At 43.2% G+C, this 13,668-nt stretch overlaps 1 protein-coding gene across 20 annotated transcripts in view; it reads left to right on the top strand.

Annotated features, from left to right (window-relative positions):
- Positions 1-13,668, top strand: part of CIT (citron rho-interacting serine/threonine kinase) — a 2,264,529-nt gene that overhangs the window by 1,513,141 nt on the left and 737,720 nt on the right. For all 20 annotated transcript variants that reach the window (XM_069619729.1, XM_069619715.1, XM_069619714.1 and 17 more), the window contains one exon: positions 549-689. In XM_069619729.1, the coding sequence (XP_069475830.1) occupies positions 549-689 (141 nt within the window). The remainder of the gene's footprint in view (positions 1-548; positions 690-13,668) is intronic.

Here is a 13,668-nt window from a genome sequence, read left to right as displayed (position 1 = left end):
GAGGTGAGTGGGCGTAGTGCATCCTTTTATACAGCGCTCAACGCCACGTCTGTTGTCGAGCATTGGCATGTCCGTCTCGGGAGGATAGCTCAGGGGCAACGTGCTCGCACAGGTTCAATCCCCGGGTCCGTGCTTAGAAATCTCTGGGTATTAAGCACGTTATAAAAAACCTATCATATATCATATAAGGGGGAGACACTGAACATATTGAGCAGTACTACTCACCCTGTCGATAAAAATTTCCAGGCAGCTGATGGCGGATAACTATCTATCAAGATGAAGAATCTGTGGGAGAAGAATACATAGAAAGAACATTACTGGTAAGTAATTTCTCCTTTTTATCTGTACTTCATACTATTATCTATAAAACCAAGTTGTGTAGGATGCTGCTGTAACTAAAACCTTTTTTGATAGTTAAATTTGTGTAATTCGTTTTAATGTAAAAATAGAGTGGGAGGGAATTGTTTTGATGAAACAATGTAAGCAATCCTGTAAACTTAACCTACTGATATATGGCTTTATTTTAATACCCATATGCCTGACAACAGCAAGCCAAGCTGCAGCAGCAAATGGACCTACAGAAAAACCACATATTTCGCTTGACACAAGGGCTTCAAGAGGCTCTGGATCGAGCAGATCTTCTGAAGACGGAGAGAACTGATCTTGAGTATCAATTGGAAAATATGCAGGTAAAAGTAATGAATAAAGCGAGACCGGCAAAGTAGCCATTACAATTCCAGTAATTAATTGTTTTAATTCAATATACAGGAATCACTTATTAAAATTATTTTCAAAAGAATTAGTCATCTGTTCCAAGAATATCTGAGAGTATGTGGTACTGCAAAACACATGTATTTGCACAAATCACTCTGTTGAACAGTAGGGCAGGTTCATATGGTGGTTAGAAAATCTGCCCAATGATTGTTCACTTTGGTAGATGGAGCAGCCTCTGAGTTTCTATGCTGAATACATTAATTAAGCTGTTTTACATGTGTAAACATTTTTCAGGTTTATTTAGCATACTTCGGTCAAGGGACCTTTTTGTGCATCGGACATAACCCTTAGCATAACAATATTCTCTATCACTTTAAAGCGTCTCTTGTGCTAGATGGAATTACCAATAAAGATCTCGGACCAAATAACCGGACAGACTCAAAGAATATGGCAAAGTACTACTTTATTCTCAATTTAATAAAGCAGGGTCAACTGGCAGACATTGGGCTGATGCTTGCACACTTGCACACAAACTTGATTATACAGAGATCTTATACCCCCACATGCTTCATCTAGGACATCATCCTACTTGGCAAACTATAAAAATTATTAGCGGGAGGAATTGGTTAGGGGAGCATGTCTACTTATAGAATGTATATGGGTTAGTACTTCATTGGCAGTCTCATCTGTGAGGCACACCTCGAACTATCTCTAAACACGTATAATACTGATTTATAGCTAACAAATTGGTAGCGTATTAGTTATCCAACATTGTATAACAGGTTGCTCCATAGACCCACTGATTGGTAGGCATGCTCACCCAACCTTGGACTTTCGACTCGGCTAGCAGCACGTAAGGTGCTTGAATCATGTCAGATTACTCCCTACTTTACCAGCTAGTCCATCATCTCTCATTAGTCTAGCCATGGGCCAAAGTTTCCCATTTGTAGTTGTCCTTGCTCTCAGTTCCGGGACATTCAATGGAGTGCAAGCACATCACTATCTTCACCTGAGGCTTAATGAATAGCCCTGGTTTTCGACTTCTTGGTCACATGTGAAGAGATCACAAATGTGTCCATTTCAACCTCTTATTTACTGCTATTTGATTTAATTATACTGAGTACTATTGCTCTTCTTGGCCTCTAGAAACTTGCTCACTCTACCTTATATTGATTTTATACCTTTATAATTGTCCAATACTTGGCTTGCAGATGTTTTCTTCTTCTTTAAGAGAAATATGTCTCACGTTCATGGCTTATCCATCTGCCTCCCTTTGTGCTTTACGGCTATTCTTTAAATATTGCATCCTTGATCCCAAGCCAACATAGACTCCTCGTTGTTTTGTACACTAAGCTGTTCTTCCAGCGTCTCCTGACTTTTCAACCCTGATCTGTTTCTGAGGTTGCTGAAGTGAATCATAACATGAGCCAGCGTCCATTTTCCAATTATGGCTGTCCTAGCCATTTTATATATCCCTCTATAGCAAGCTTCTATGTCTTTTCTACCTTGTGTTACTGCGCATTTACACTTATTGGTCAGCAAGTTACTTTGTCTTCTTTTGCATTCATGGTTACTTTATCATTTCGTACATGTTTCTCTTGTTACTTCAGTCACATCGTCTCTCGTATTTTCATATTGTTTCAGTATAGCTTTGTATATTTGCTTTTTGACAACATTCTGCCCTCATCAGGTTTCACTCGGGGCTCCACGATGTACAGTGGTGCGTGCCGTCGTCCTTCCACACTTTAAATGCGAGGATACATTCAGTACAGCTGAAGTTCATATCGTCTCTTGTACACTCGATGCAGTATAGGAAGAACACACAGAGTCCCATACAACGTGTCTGGAAGACAGTGTGAGAATTTGAAATTGAGCATTGTGAGAATTTGCAAGTTACTGATTACTCAAATTGCATTTACAAGATCAGGCAAGTTGGCAATTATAAACTTGCAAAGAGCAGACATCAAAAGGCAGCGTAGGTACCATGTTACCCAGACAAATTGGTTGGTTTGTTTTAGTTGCTGGAGAAAAATAGTAAACTATCTCTCAAAGGGGCCGGTAGGATAGCTCGGGGGCAACGCATTTGTCTTGGAAGCAAGACAACGCAGAGCAACACAGGTTCAAATCCTGGTCCTGTGCTTAGTGACTGGTTTCCGATGTTAAGCGTGTAATAAAAGATTCATTAATTGAAGAGAACTTTTTCTCAAACTTTAAAAAAATTGTTACTAGCAGCTTTGTTTGAATATGTACACTAAAATGACCTAAATTATAACAGACAGATGGTAGATTTACAGTGTACAAGCATTTTCTCCCATTCTTCTTAAAGTCAATAATTCTTAGCACTGCCTTGCAGTCTTTTTTGTTAAGTCCTTGTGAATTTGGCCAAAACAAAGCATATAGAGTTAAAGTAATTTACTCAGGATCAGACATATTTGCCTAAGTAATATCGTTTAGAATAGGTGTCTCATTTCAGAATTGAGTAGGTAAGATAGATAAGTGAATAGATAGGGAGATGATTAAAGCAAAAGGGTGGATGATAAATACAGGCAATAGTATGAATAGCTAGAGGTCAAATGGATGAAAGAGATTAATGGAAAGAATAGATTTGAACGATTGACCCAACAGGAAGGTAGGTACTGTGGCGGGTCGGAAGAAGGATTCAGACACTGTAAGGGCATTTTAGTGGTTTTTAATGAAATTCTATAGATGAGGCCTAACCTTCCCTATCGCTAAAGGGTTCACCCTACAGAGGCACATTGAGGAAAGTTCAAAGAACTGTAAACTGTTTAGGGAAGACCAGCTTCAGAGGGGTCTGGCACCACGTGGGTGCTCACTCGAGAGACTCTGGTCAATCCCGTGTTTGAAGGAAACTACTGATACCAGAAGGCCGTGGGCGAGCCGCCAAGAAAGGTCAAAGTGGTTATAAAGGGGTGTAGCAAAATCCCCATACAGTCTAACGTCTTTGACCGAAAAACCATTGAGAAACGCAAGGGAAGTGAATCCCCCAGCAAGAGAAACCAAAAGGAATTGTGAAATGGAAAGAGTGAACCTGAGGGAGGGATGCCAATAACGAGGGCGTTGAAGTTGGAGGTCCCAATGAACAGTGTGTTGACGAAAGTGAGCCCAGCAGAGTGTTGTCCACAGAGAACTGTTTAAAAAGACATTAAGATTTGTGAATGGCACAGATGAAATTGTTCTGAAAAGCCATAGTGACGAAGGGAGGCTGAGATTCCCTATCGCTAAAGGGTTCACCCTACCTATCTAAAAGATCTAACCTTGCTTGTCAGTCGTCAGGAAGTCTTAAATAACAAAATCCTTGGTCCAAACCTAACTCTGCCTGACCCTACCACTAACATAAATAACCTTGTACATTGAGTAATGACCCAGGCATGAAGTCATCACCCAATGTACATTTGGAACAGAACTACTTTTGTTTATTTTTAAAACCCATCAGATCCTCAGAGGCAAGATACTTTTTTGTATAGAAAAGAGACTTAACCACCGAAGGTCCTGATACGTGAAGTGGAACTGTCTTCTCGTGCTGGGAAAGTTCGAGAGTGTGCTGTGCTCCGGTGTCCCACCTTGTCCCGTGCTCAAAACGTGCGGAAGGGAGAACGCCGGCTAACACATCCTCATTTGTGAACACTTCTTTCTTTCTTGTGAACCCTATCCCACACTCTTATTTGCATTTAGCGTAAGTATTGGCAGTAGGTTTTTCTTAGAATAGGCCCTTTTATTTGACACATTTGTAACTTGCTCCCTTCTTAGATTTAGGTTAGGCATTTTTCCAACCTGCCCATACAGTTTAATAAACACCCTTGAACTGTGATCACTTGTGTCTGTCTATTCTTGATACCTTGCCTTCATTACATAAGGCACTTGAATAACTGGTTTTCTAGCCTGGGCATTATTTACCAACGTGAAGTAGGATCTAGAGAAGTTGTTTGCACTATCGACCACTGCTTTAGATTAAAGTTAGTCCTGGACAAATATGTTGAACTGAAAAAAATGAATGTTTTTGTACTATTCGTGGACCTGCGTACCATTTTCGACATGGTACCCTGTGCGATACTCGGGGAAACTTTAAGGGTTTGTGGAATACATCGCCCTTTGTTATCTATATTGGATGGGGAATGGGTGAAGAAACCACAAACTCTATTCAGTTACAAAAAGGTGTCCCACAGGGGTGTGTTTTGGCCCCAACACTTTTTCTGTTATACATCAATGGCTTGATAAGTAGACTATTTGCAGTAACAACGGATGCTACATCTTTAGCTGGGGATAAACTGCCAGTGTTATTGTTTGCGGACAATGCCGTCCTAATTTCGCGAATTCCGTCCGGACTCAAAAAACAACTGCAATTGTTCTCCAAATGTTGCTGTGTAAAGGGACTTATGATAAATACTAATAAAACTAAATCTATGATTTTCTCCAAAAAAAGGAAGAACCTTGCCTGCAAGTTGTCCATTCGTGGCGAGCACATCGAACAAGTGAGGTATTATGACTACTTTGTGAGTACGGTTCACTGGTTCCTGCAAGGGGACTATCATATGGCCAGAGCAGAGGGAACACTTCGCAGATACAGTGGGGCCATCACCAAACTTTCATATGACAATGGAGATGGGGTGATGACCCCACTTCTGCAGGTGTAAAGGCCCAGGCAAAACAGGATTCTCTCTATGGTGGTGAGCTCTGGGGCCATGTCAATTTCAGTAAGCTTGGTACCTTTGAGAATGGCTTTCTTAAAAAGAATCAGGGACTTCCAACTGGGACATCCACAGTCTTAACTTGTGAAGAAACAGGTTTACCGATTATACAAAACCCTGAATTATACAAATTGAGAGACGCTGCTGTGGGTGCCTTGGGGCACCCTAGAGGGTCTTCCCTACAGTGGTTGTTACATGTAAAAAGCTTACTATGTGAGATAGAGCATTGCAAGCACTGGGTGTCCCCAGGACGAACTGAGAGTTGTATTAAATAGACTGCTAAATCAGATTACCGGTTGAAGCGTGAACAGGATTTACTGAGGATCATATCTAGTTCCTCTAACTTGCTATGGTACTGGGAGAATAAGAATAAAAGAGTCTGTGAACCCTATCTAGACCACATGAAACCTAGGTTATTGTGTTAATTGTACATTAAACTGAGGTTCAGCATACTAGCAGTGGCTGCAATACGGAACAAATGGAATACCTCAAAATGAAACAAATGTTCAAACTTTCAAGATAGGACAGAATCATTTGAGCATTTCATTATCAGTCTGTCCCCTGTACATGCATTCTAGAAAGATATATGTGTGGCCAACATTTCTTTGTTTTTGTATTAATACTGGAAACAAAGCCATGTAATTCTGTAGGTCGTCTGTGGACACTGTTAATGTATTAACAGTAGCCAAATATACACATAGATCCTGGTTGAAAAGAACGGATTTTCTGAAACTTTTATCATGAGAGATTTCTATTTTCTTTTTAGTTTTTTTAAACTAAGGTAAATATGCTAATATAGTGTGCTTCCTGATGATCCACACACCATTGGTGTTAATAAATGGCAAATTGTGTGATAAAAATATAAGCGCAAGCCCGGGATCTGCTATGTATATGCAATTTATATGTATTCTGATTTTGGAATGAGAGTTTTATAATTATATGCTAATACTGAGGGATTTTGTGTGATCTGTGTATGTATTTTATATATTGTAAATTGATGAAATGTTAAGCATATGGCAAAATATAATTATTATTGAGATCTATATGTTGTTGATTTTATCATGCTGATGTGTTCTGATTTTTTGTATCTGACTTCTATGGCGCACAGCCAAAATAAAGTATTTGACTGACTGGTTGACTGATAGAATATATTGATGACGATCTAAGTGTGAAAGGTAAAATCTTATTTCAAAGATTTCCAAAAGCGAGAAGATTAGCGCCTGAGAAAATCTGATGGATGTATTTAATACCCTTTCTAAGCAAAGGTTTCCAAAGGAAGGTTCTACCTCTCACTGTGATTTGATTTTTCTCCTGCGTTGGATGTTTAGTAGATTCCCATGCTGTTTGAATATGCCCGGTCGTGATGCTGGGAATTCTCAGTAACATTAAATCAGTTTACCTTTTCCTTTTAAATTGCTTGTTACTTTGGTGCTTTTAGTCATTTTGGGTCATACTGATCACAGCCAATTGGTCGGGATCCCCTAGCTCCACCCCTGTTGACAATCCTAAATATCTTTTCTGCACATTAAGTTTTGTGAGTCCTCGAGAAATCTCTTTAGATATTCAACAATTTTTCTATTTATTCCATCTGGTTTTGTGCTGTGCGCTTCTTGCCGGCTGGTTTGATCATTCAGCCCATTCTGTCACCTCTTTGCTGTACTGCTTCTGTTCTGTTTGAGGCCTTCAAGACTCCATGGTCATCATGACAGACGAGGAAGAAAAGCCTGTTCAAGGCCTGCTCGACTTGTCACCATAAGAATGTGTACATCGAGGATCTTCATGAAGAATGCCTCTGCTGTCTGTATCCGGACCACGATTTGAACATCTGTACCAGCTGCCAGTTGTTATCGTTCAAAACCCGCAATGATCGTCACATGAGGTTAGTGGGTTGGTTGGACGGTGCTGGGGCCTCTGACTCTGCTGCTGTCTGCAGTTACGCTTCTGCCAGACACAGCAGACCCCTGGAGCGCACTCCCTCATCAAAGAGGTCGAGGTCCCATGAAGAATCTTCCTGTGGGAAGACGGTAAAAAAGGGACATGGGGTCACACGCTCGTGCTGCTCCTTCAACGGTTTTATTGGTCTTTTTTCACGCCTACGATCTCCTCTGTGACTAGTACGGTGACGAGAATGCCCTCATCATCAAAGCACTTCAGAGAAGCGCTGCTCGTCCATGACTACGGCCCCTCTGTCTACTCCATCTTCGTTGACGACTCTAGTCCTCTTCGATGACGATGATTACCCCTTCGACTGTCGACCACCTCGTTGATGACCAAGTCAACCTTGTGTACATCTAGGTCGACTGTAACTACTACCTTGTCAGCTGAACCCACTCGGTTGCCAATCGCATCCTCATCAAGGACGAGGCCTGTTCACAGGCCCTTGATTTCATCCTTTCCAAAAGGAGTTGCAGTGTATCGGGAGGTCCCATCAGCGCCGTCTTACCTTTACAGGCCAATTCATGCTTAACCTCTGTTCTTACTGGCACCATATGCACTGCCTGTGGCCCCCTGTCCGGCCATTACCTCTCCTGACCAACTGCTACAGGTGGGTGCTGATTTTGACATGGACATACCAGAAATGATATTTTCTGACTATGACGAGAGTTGTGTGCCTCCTCCTATTAGTATACCACCTCCAGCTCCACCTAAGTAAGGTCCTGCTCAACCTCCAAGTATGAGCTCTACGCAGTAACCTGTCCATGTTGACATGCCTGCCAGACCTTACCAGGCCCCTGCACCTTCGGGCTTAATGGACTAGTCTATGGATATATTGTCCACACTACATACTCTTGTTTCATAGCTTCAGCAAGGGCTCCCATCTCCACCGTTACCTTCTTCCTCACAGCCTGGTGCTTTTACCTGTGAAAAAAGGTTTGGTTCCTCCATCAACCTCTGGGCCCTCCCCAGGGGCCCCATTTTTGCCACCAGCCACCCTCACAGATGCATACACCTATGCTTATAACCATCTGTCGGATGGTTCTCAACACACTAACTGTACACACAGGTTTGAGGATCCGGTACTGGGTCGCTGCCAGCCAGCTGATCTACCTTCAAGAGTTTCCCCTCTAGACGAAATTGGCTCCTTTCATGCTCTCTTGTCACAAGCAGTGACATTATTACACCGTCTACCGGAGGTGCATAAAAGCAGGGGCTCCTTTATCAAAGACTGGAATTTGCCAGAAAATTCGTGTTAGCCACCCCAGTTCTGGAGGATATTAGGTAGGGCAACCTTCTAGTCTTAACGCCGCTCAAGAAAGATTGCTTTGAGAAGAATTACAAAGTCCCTGATTCTGAACCCAAATGCCTCCGCACACAAACCTGCCCAGATTCCATTGTGTCTGCAGCTGCCCGTAAGCATCCTGCCAACCCTTTGTCCCCTTGTATGGTGTCCTCAGATAAGGAAGACAAACAGTATGCTTTTGCGAAAAGGGTCATCCAAATGGCCACTACAAACATCAAAGCGGCTAACTAATTGACAATCCTCTCCCGCTACGACCTACAAGCTCTGTTTCAGGCTGGGGCCAATACTTGATTTTCTACCTGACGATAAGTGAGATGAGGAGCTTACACTTCTGTATGGGGGTGTGGGGGGGGTACGTGGCATCAGATCATGAATCTCTATTGCTGTGGACTTCGCAGACACAGGTTTCCGACAGATGGTTAACAGGGCAGTTTTACGCCATGAAGGTTTTAAGGCCACCAACTTCGGGCCGGACGTCCAGTCCAAGGTAGTTGACATGTCGTTTGAAGGCATTTAATTATTTGGAAAAAATATGGATGAAACCCTGGAGGCCATCAAGGCCAATTCAAAACTGCTTGTTCATTGGGTACTCTGCAACAGCTGTGCCAGTTCTTTCACTCAGGGAAATCTTGATTTCAAAGGACTTTGAGGGATTATAGTTCTTCCTACCATCCGCACACGACCCTCACTGGCAACACCCAAGAGGGTTACAAGGGGAATTCACAAGCATATCAAGGAAACCATCAGCAGTGCAGCGTTTCCTCCAGAAGCTAAGTGCTGAGGCAGACCTGACTAGGCACCGGACACAACCCCCCACTTCATCACCCCAATAGGAGGTCGGCTTGCAAAGTTTGTCACACTGTGGAAATCAATCACCACAGACAAATGGATGTTATCCATTATTTAGCACGCCCATACCTTAGAGTTCAGTAGCCCCTCCCCTCCCATTCCAAAGGTGGAAAAACACCTTTACATGCTCTTGCAAGAGGTACAGTTCCCAACCAACATAGGCAAGTAGGGTCATACCACCTCATCTGCGGGGCACCAGTGTCTACTTCCGATACTTTCTGGTGAAGAAACAGTCGGGAGGCTGTAGAACCATACTAGACCTAAGAAATCGCAACAAATTCCTAAAGTCCTTCACTTTTTGCATGGTAACACCAGCACATCTTGGGCCAGCATGGAAAAGGGGATTTTCTCTCCTATATAGACCTAAAGGATGCATACGTCTATATCCCCATTTATCATCCGCACAGGTTCTATATCCCCATTCATCAGCCGCACAGGTGTTTCCTCTGCTTCAAATTTGCTGGAAAACAATACCAATTCAGGGTCTCGCCTTTCGGACTAATGTCCGCACCATGGGTGTTCAACAAATGTCTGGCTCCTGTCATGGCACCCCTTTGGTGTATAGGAATTCCCATTTACCCATAAATGGATGACTGGTTGGTGCACACCCCATCACTTCCAATAGCCACTCAGCACAACAAGAAGATAGTCCTATGCCTAACATCACTGGGGTGTTCTTAGTGAACTTTGCAAATTCTTGTTTAATCCTGCTCAGAACTCACTGTTCCTGGGCTCACGTCTCAACAGTCTTGCGTGTGTTGCCGCGCCTATTGAGGACCAGGTGAATGCCATCCTGAGCAAGGTTCAGCAGCTGTCCTGCATTCCGATTGCTTCTGTCCGTTCTCTTAAGTCCCTCCTTGAGATGATTTCCTCCTGCATTTATTTATTTTAATATTTCTAATACACTATACACCCAAAGGTCTCAGGTCGCAACATAAAACAAAATGAAAACATACAAACATAGTAAAACAGTAAATCGAGCATAAAAAGCAACACAATCAAGTCATGTACGTCAGATGATAAACTTAAAACAGACAATCACATCTTCATGAGCTATGCATTTACATACTGTGCTGTAGAACCTATTTAAAATGCCACTACTAATGTCAGATTAGATGTCCCATGAAAAAAGGTTTTTACAAATACTCAAAAAGAGTGGAAGATTGGTGTCCCCAAACCCCACCAACACACAGTGCATATTGTTGTAGGAGCACCAATTGTCTAATATGATCCTCTGGATAACCTCAGATCGAAAGATCTCATAATCCCAAGCATGGTCCTCTGACATAACCAGGCCATGATGACGTTTCTGTGGTCCATAACAAATGTTCATAAATTTTCATCTGCAATAACAGGCACGTTTGTTTTATCAACAAACACTATCTTTATGATACCAAGTTCAATTTTAGAGTTGACAGGAAAACAGAAAATGAAGGCTCTTGTACTAACTCCAACTTCAGGGGGCAGTGTTGGTATCAAATGTTGTGCTAGCTCTCCAGCTGCTACAGACAAATTATGGCATCACATTTATTCCACATTGCAGACTCAGAATGAGACCACTTCAGGAGTTCCTGGATGCCCGTTGGCATCAAATTTCAGGGTCTTGGGAGGACAAAACTGCAAATCACGCAATCATTTTGGGACACCCTCCAATGATGGAGTCGTCATCTCAACCTTACTCTGGGTGCTCCTTTTCGCCTCCCAGCTCATCAGATCACTGTCACCATGGATGCCTCGCTGAAATGCTGGCGAGGTCACACAGACAACTTCTAAGGTACACGCCTGTGGTTATCCGAAGAAAAGGCTCTACACATCAATGTTCTGGAGCTGCGAGCGGTGTTCTGGGCTCTGAAGTCCTTCAAGCCCCAGTTGCAGAACCGGGTGATCCGTGTCTTCATGGACAACACTGCCACCATGTTATATATTTGCAAGCCAGGGGGGACCCGTACGCCGATTCTCTCTGCAGAGACCCTGGCATTGTGCACATGGGCTTTGGCACACAATATGTTTCCAATTCCCTTTCATCTGCCTGTGATCCACAATACAATAGTGTGGACTCACTCAGCAGGGAGCTCCCATCACAAATGGGAACTTCACCAATGCCAGGTTCTGGGACTCTTCTCCCGATTGGGGATATCTAGAGATATATCTGTTCGCAACGGCGACCAACAAGAAATGCACAAGGTTTGTGACCAGGTTTCCATAGAGGGGGAGCATAGGGGACACTTTCTCATTCCCATGGGAAGGGCGGTTTCTTTACGCTTCCCCCAATGCTGGAGAAACAGAGTTACAGGTAAGTAACCTATTCCTGACACCATAGATGGAGAGTTTGAGGGGTTGTCTGTGTGTGAGAACAAAAAGTCCCTAATCACAGAGATTGTTAAAAGAATTTTTTAAAATAAGCAGACTTGGATTTATTGAGAATAAAGAGCAAGTTATTAATAGAGAATGGTTGAACAAATTATTTTTCAGATGTTAACCAAATGGGTATATAATCAATGCCATTCAAGAACCAAAATAGAGCCTTTTTGAGTATAAATGCTTTTTGATAGCATCAAAAATTAGGATGTCAACCACTGCCCCTTCCCCCAAGGTTTTTTAATGAGTTCTATAGCTTAGTCAGAGAAATGTTATGTTTATTTCCCTAAATGAAATTCCATAAAATAGTATTGATTGTTTTTTAAAAAAGAAGACGTCATTGTGAGAGGAAGAATTTTCAAATAAAATATAAATGGAGACATTATTTTAATGACTTCCAATCTGCACCACCACGTTAGAGTGGCCAGTACTCTCGGATGGTCGGCTCCATCCAGGTCCAAGGTGCAATATAAACTTTGTGCCTTTTTGGGTGAGACGCCCAAGAAAGAGTCACTCCTGCCCTTCAATGTGCCGGTGGAAGCACTCTGTTTTCCTTCAGCTGGCAATGGCCAATGCAGCTGAGCACATCCCGGAGGTAGAGATGAAACGGTTTCCACTCCCTGGTCTCTGATGGCAAGGATGCGGCACACCAAATAAGGGCTGTGCCCAGCAAACTGTGTGGGTAGGGCCATGCCCACCATCACAGTGGCCAGGCACCACTACTGGTTGATGTCAGGGTTTGCGAACAACATCCAAGCCATATTTTTGGACATGCCCTTCTATGGCAAAAACCTTTTTGATACCAGACAGACGATGCCTTCCAGAAGATCCTGTTGTCAAAAGCAACAGTTAAGTCGTTGGGGCTTGCCATGCAACAGCCCTCTGCACAACCATCATCTCGGCCATGGGTTTTCACCCCTTCACTGAGATTGCCCGAGAGGCCATGGGCAATCTGCCCCGGGAAGAGGAAGAAGCTTCTGGAGAGGTAAGCGAAGAGGTGCGTAGAGGAGTGACGTGGCCCTGGGCACCGTCCCCGCTGCACCCCAAGTCACCAAACCTCAGTCACATGTTTTACCACACATCTCTGGTGGGGAGAGGCTCTCCTTGTTCAGCAAGGAATGGTCGAAAACCACATCTGATGCTTGGGCTTTGCAGGTCACCCAACAGGGTTATTGCCTTTCCATTTGTACAGCACCCCCGGACCACTGTCCTCCGGCCAGCCCCTTGTCTCTGGACCCCATCCTCCTTTAGGAGGTGTCAGCTTCTGGCGAAAAGCACAATAGAGCTGCTTCCGGGCGCAGGGCGAGAAAGGGGCTGGTTTCCACCTATTTTCTAGTACCAAAGAAGGATGGAGGCTTGTGCCCCATTCTGTATCTGCAACTGCTGAATGTATTCTTACGCAAGGAGACATTCAAGATGGTTACTCTAGCCCAGATTCTGCAAGCCCTCGATCTGCAGGACTGGTTGGTTTCCCTGGAGCTTCAGGATGCCTACTTCTCCAGCATGGGGTTTGTCATGGATTCACATACTCATTAATATTCGCTGTCGTCAGGCTGAGAATCCTCTTTAAAAGAAAAAACAGTTTCACTTTAGCTTGAAAAATGTATTTCTCCTCTTAAACCAATCACTGTCCTATGGGGCGTACTGCCCCAATCCAATGACAGCCCTCTCCCTAAGCTCCACCCCTGTTGGCCATCTTCAGATTTTTACCTCACGCTTCATTGCTTGGAGTCCTCTCTGAGCTTTTTCCTATTATTTAGAGAATTCTTGTACAGTTGTAACTGATTTTGGACTTTTTGT

Source organism: Ambystoma mexicanum, chromosome 10, assembly GCF_040938575.1.
Source record: "Ambystoma mexicanum isolate Mex_15411 chromosome 10, UKY_AmexF1_1, whole genome shotgun sequence".
In the NCBI taxonomy this organism is placed as follows: Eukaryota; Metazoa; Chordata; class Amphibia; order Caudata; family Ambystomatidae; genus Ambystoma; species Ambystoma mexicanum.
This window is presented reverse-complemented; position numbering and strand designations above follow the sequence as displayed.